Raw genomic sequence first — 5,521 nt, 5'->3', positions numbered from 1 at the left:
ATTCCCTAGTAATCCAACTCAAGAGTTTGTTTAGGATTTTGGCATTTCCTAGCTTAATCATTATGCGCTATAATCAGTGTTCACAAAGAAAAAAGGTTTTCTTTTCAAAGCTATATAGTAGTTTCTCTCTCTCTCTCTCTCTCTCTCTCTCTCTCTCTCTCTCTCTCTCTCTCTCTCAACACAACCCTTAAGAATATGTGTTCTTGTGTGTATGTGTGTCTCGAGTGGTCCACTAAAAGTTATGTAAGATAGCACGTGTGTTAATTAGAAGGGATTTTTCTTCTCTCTCTCTCTCTCTCTCTCTCTCTCTCTCTCTCTCTCTCAACACAACCCTTAAGAATATGTGTTCTTGTGTGTATGTGTGCCTCGAGGGGTCCACTAAAAGTTATGTAAGAGAAAAGGCGTGTTAAATAGAAGGGATTTTTCTTGGGTGGACTTAGAAAACATTTTACATACAAAAGGGGTTTATTAATTCAAAAAGAGGAAATTTCCATACAAAAGAGTCAATTTTATCACAAAATTCCATACTCAAGGGGTACATTAAAGATACAAAATTTATAGATAAGGGGTTATTTAAATATCCCTTGAATGCACATGTTCGGCAATTCTTACATAGTGTACCCCCTAGGGTGTGTATGTGTGTGTGTGTGTGTGTGGATATAGCTATAGATCTAAGGTAAGCCTACTTGCACCAATCTTTGATTCATTATTCTATTAGTGAGTGTAGTGACTAGGAGTGCAAGACACGTAAATGCATTTTAGTTCTTGAGGTTTTTTGGATTGTTTTTGTAAGTGTGAAATGTTTTTTAATACAAAAAAGAAAGAAAATAAAATATAGAAAAGTTTCTATTCCTAGCCCTAACATAAGAGTTTAAAATGTATATTAGAAGATAAATTAAAGAAAAGATAATTAAGCTGCCTATTGTAAGTGTTCTTAAGAATGAAAAAAGATGTTAAGTAATTCATGTTGTACCCAAACCTACATGCATTTTTCTTTAAAAAAGTAGCATTTTTATAGAAAGGATTTGTTGTTAGGCATTAAGACTTGTAGAAAATATGGTGATGTATTGCATGGATATTTAGATTTAAAATCTTGTGATTGAAATCAAATATACACCAATATGCACATTCACCAAGGTTATATTTTAGAAAAGTGTAACTATTTTATGATTATCACAAATAAGGTTGAACTATAATGTTTGATAAAGTAAGAACATCTTCAAGCTAAATCCATAATCCGTAAGTTTTTCTTCTTCTATATTTACAAAGTGTATTCATTCAAGAAGCTTAAGAAGGATGTGATTCTCCATGTATGTATGTTGAAGATGGAAATTTTTAATTCAATATCCATATAGTTACAACAAAAATAAACCCATTCAGACACTGTAGAATGATCAAAAGGTTTGGAACCTCATGATGGGATGTATATGTCACAATATGAAAGCTAATGTATTATGCATGTAGAAAGATGGAGTTTGTGGGTGTCATATAGGAGGAGAGAGCCTCTTTAAAATTTGTAAAGTTCCACAACACTACACTCATTTATCTTGGAGATAACTTGCATGCGTGTAAAACCTGCAAGTTTAGAAATGGTAAGAAGCTCTTGATGGGTGCGCTCTCGGCCACCATTGTTGTAAGCAAGCATTAGGATGTCAAGGTGGTAGCCTACACGGGTCCTTGCCCCACTCTCCAATCCATATGGAAGTAGAGCATCCACCACTATCAGTTTACCACCTTGTTTTGGAAGAGCCTTGTAACAATTCTTCAATATCTTTACACAATTCTCATCACTCCAATCATGCAATATCCACTGCCCTTGCCAAAACATATCACAATAGAGGTAAGGAGTAATTATTTCTTATAAAAGAAATGATTGAATATTTTTTAAAACTCAGTTAAACTACATAATGTGTCAAGTCTAGCAAAATTGTTCCTAATTAAGAACTCAAGGATCCCCTATAAATGTTGAATCTATATATTTTAAGTGCCCTTCGCTAACTAACTCAAGTTCATAAAAAACCTCAACACAAATCATGGCGATAAGGAAGCTTGTTTTTTAGATTGATTGACCTCCTTTTTAGTTCTTTCATTTCATAATATTATAAATCACAAATCACAATTTGATTGGGACACAAAAGTGGGGTGCACAAGTGCATGTTAATGAAGTTACAAAAGTGGTGTGTGCATGTATTTTAACAGTGCACTTGCACTTGCACTTGAAAGCAGGTAGAGATGTATCTCAATTATAATATTGATGGTGATATATAAGAGCTTATAAATATAAATATCCATAACATAGATATACGTATATACATACATACACACATGTTCTAGCCTTTTTGTACGAGTTCTTTTTTTCCCTAGAGCATGTCAAAGATAATCTTGCATATTTATGTTTTTCACTTACATGTTTTGTAGTTTTTTTGTAAGAGCAGTGTTTTTCTTTCGATCATGTTAATAATCTTATATGTTTATGTTTCTCACTTGCCCCCTCATTTGTGAGTCTGCAAAGAACTAGCTATGGCCACTCAAAGCATGGAGTGACAACATGGGTGTAAGAGCACCATCTATGAGTAGGGAGAAGGGCAAGATTGCCATGAAAGCTGATTAGCTTGTAAATTTCATTAGTATGAGTTAATTATGATTAGCTATTCACACTGGCCTATATACCATGACCCCCTTTTCACACACACTTATTCATGTCCACCCTACTTGGCCTTTGGCCCATAAGCCTATGTCCCCACTTGTACTTAACTCTTTGGCCCAATACAAGTTATGCAAAATATTGGAATTAAATAGATGGAACTAAAGACCATTTTGATTCTAGATATTTTATAGATCCTTTAAAAATAATTAAAGAAAAATAATGAAATGTATGTCTTTTCAATATAAAAGACATTGGCTCCCTTCAATGTGAGAATGCTAGAGAGACAGAGACAGAGAGAAAAAATACCCTATTTAATATATTTATTGATTATGCATTTGATAATGGGTACTATATATAAATTTGAGTATCTATAGAAGGCTCATCAAATTTGTGAAATTAATTCAAATCATCTTTTTAACATTTAAAGGCTTAAGCATTGAAAGATTTATGTTAAACTTGGGAAAGAACTTCAATGGAGCCATGATATGACCTTGTAGACTTCAACACACTTTTAGAAATCATAATGCGTACTGTTGCATCATCGAGACCACAAAAACAATACCTTCATAAATATAGCATTGGCTTCGGGGATGCTCATAAACATATCTCCTCCTACATTCTCAACACCTGTGTAGTAAAGGAAATTGATTTGCATTCTCACATTAGATGGTTGCAGGTGGCATATGTTTAGTAATTATAAACCTAGCTTTCATATTAAGCCATCAACATGATAGTCTATAAGAGTTTAAGCAAGAAGTTGCATGCAACTATGGAGAACATATTTAAAAAAATTAGATTAAACTCAATGGTCAATAAAAAGTGCATACACAATGTACAATGTTCATTGAATATATGTGACTTTGCGTCATAGCCCATTTAAAGATTTCCACTTTGGTTTCAAAATGGTATAAAAAACATTCATATGTGCTTACATAAATTCTTTATATTATGGTTTTTCTTCAAATTTTAAACACCTCAAGGTCCTAGGTTGCCTTTCATAATATAAAATGCAATAGCAGAAATATGAACAAATAGCACACTAAGCCAGAACGGCCGACCCCCCGTAGGAACTTCTTTATTGAAATAGAGCATATGTATAAAAATATGTACTTATGTCTTTGTGTACTTATGTATAAAAGTATGTACTTATGTGTGTGTGTGTGTGTGCGCGCGCGTGCGCGTATGCATGCGCGCGCTTGTTGGACATATACAAGCACCAAGTGGCAAGGAGTTAAATAACAAAATATTTTGCCAATCACACCTAATCATGGTAAAATTTACGAGTTACATGCTCAACCATGATGTGTTTAAACGCATTCTTTGAAAGAAAACTAAGTTATCCATTTACACCCATTCATGACACTCTAGAAAAGCTTTAAGGTGGAACAGATGAACATATGATGGCTTATGAGAAATTACCTGGATATTGCGGTGCAATGGCAACCACATGCGGCTGGTCAAAATTGATGCCTTTGATGTGAGGGTGCTTAGAGATGATCATGCTCAAGCAAGATCCGAGCCCGCCACCCACATCGACGAGGGTAGTGACATCATCAAAGTTGGAGTAGGTGTCAAGGAACAACTGGATGAGGAACTTGGTATGGTTGGCCATGGCAGAGTTGAAGATATTGTCGAAGTGGAGGTCTTCTTGGGCATAAGGGAAGGCATCTTTGCCATGAGCTTTGGTGAAGGGAACGCTACCGTCGAGGACGGCTACATCCAAGTAATGCCATGCGTCTATAAAAACCTTGTCTAGATTGAGGAGCATTACTGGGGCAAGAGAGGCACCGTCTTCATTTTTGACCAAATATTTGCTGACGTCATTGAGCCCATATTTCCTCACATATTGAGGATTGTGTGTGTGTTCCGAGTCTTCCTCTAGGGAGGAAGTGAGGACGCCGTGGCAAGCTAATACCCGTAGGATTCGATCTAGAGAATCGGCAGCCGTTGGATGGTGGAAAACGTTGGTGATGTGGGATACTATTTGGGCGGGTGAGAGGAGGTGGTGTGGTTGGCTGGCGAGGATGTCCATGACATTGAGGTGGATTACAGTTTTCAGAGCCATGGGTAAGCAGCACAAGGAGCCCAGCTCCAGCACCCTCAACCATGCAGGGTCTTCAACTCCCGGAAGCTCAGAAAGCAGCCGCTCCTCATGTTGAGCAATTTCACCCATCTCTCCCCCCCGGTGTGTGTCTGTGTGTGTGTGTGTCTGTGAGAGAGAGAGAGAGAGCGAGAGAGAGAGAGAGAGAGAGAGAGAGGAAGAAAGCTCTCTATTTAAGAGTGTGTGAATGAGAGCGCCAGAAAGAGACGCTCATGCGTGGCAAACGCAAAGTTGTCCTCCTAAGAGCCTGTGTGAGTGAGTGAGAGAGCGAGAATGAGACGCCCATGCGTGGCAAAGGCAAAGTTGTCCTCTTACTTTTGAAAATTGAATTTAAGAAAGTTCAAAATTTTTAGAGAAATTCCAAGGAACTAATGCAAAGACCTTGACACTATTGCAAATGGATGTAAACCATGGCTTGCACACCCACACTATATTAGAGGTTATATCAAATGTATCCACCATTTTCAAATTAATAATAGTAGCTAAGACCAAATTCATTTGCTTGAACGGAGCCGCATTAACTAAGATGCAATTTGTTTGCTTGAGCAAAGATTCTCATTACAATTCTCCCTCCTCCACATTTTCAAATGTTTCTTGCAAAAGCATCCAAGTCAAGTACTAAATGCTAATTTTTTTGTGTGTGAAGTAATGATTTTAATCACCTTTCATCACCTATCCACCAATTACTTGCTCTTTATGGTATCAACCATTTTTAGTTAAGAATAGTAGCTAAAACCCAATTCATTTGCTTGGAACGGAGCTGCGTTAGCTTG

General features: G+C 36.7%; 1 protein-coding gene across 1 annotated transcript; it reads right to left on the bottom strand.

Annotated features, from left to right (window-relative positions):
• Positions 1 to 1,329: 1,329 nt before the first annotated feature.
• Positions 1,330 to 4,842, bottom strand: LOC147640718 (flavone 3'-O-methyltransferase OMT1-like). The gene is made up of 3 exons (XM_086808826.1): positions 4,067 to 4,842; positions 3,210 to 3,274; positions 1,330 to 1,810 (listed from the first exon to the last, which is right to left on the bottom strand). Exons 1-3 carry the CDS (start codon positions 4,818 to 4,820, stop codon positions 1,508 to 1,510), a joined length of 1,122 nt encoding a protein of 373 aa, XP_086664952.1. The 5' UTR covers positions 4,821 to 4,842; the 3' UTR covers positions 1,330 to 1,507.
• Positions 4,843 to 5,521: the final 679 nt, after the last annotated feature.

The sequence above is a fragment of the Cibotium barometz genome, chromosome 2, assembly GCF_041138505.1.
Source record: "Cibotium barometz isolate CiBa-2024 chromosome 2, ASM4113850v1, whole genome shotgun sequence".
Lineage (NCBI taxonomy): Eukaryota > Viridiplantae > Streptophyta > Polypodiopsida > Cyatheales > Cibotiaceae > Cibotium > Cibotium barometz.
The sequence above is the reverse complement of the archived record's forward strand: the minus strand, read 5'-3'. Positions and strand labels throughout refer to the sequence as shown.

What these genes read in the sequence shown, in the direction of transcription:
- LOC147640718 (XM_086808826.1), bottom strand. Translation starts at nt 4,820, where the DNA reads ATGGGTGAAATTGCTCAACATGAGGAGCGGCTGCTTTCTGAGCTTCCG. An exon ending in CATTGCACCGCAATATCCAG is followed by an intron (nt 3,275 to 4,066) that starts GTAATTTCTCAT and finishes TTTACTACACAG; the next exon opens with GTGTTGAGAATGTAGGAGGA. An exon ending in CCAATGCTATATTTATGAAG is followed by an intron (nt 1,811 to 3,209) that starts GTATTGTTTTTG and finishes TGGCAAGGGCAG; the next exon opens with TGGATATTGCATGATTGGAG.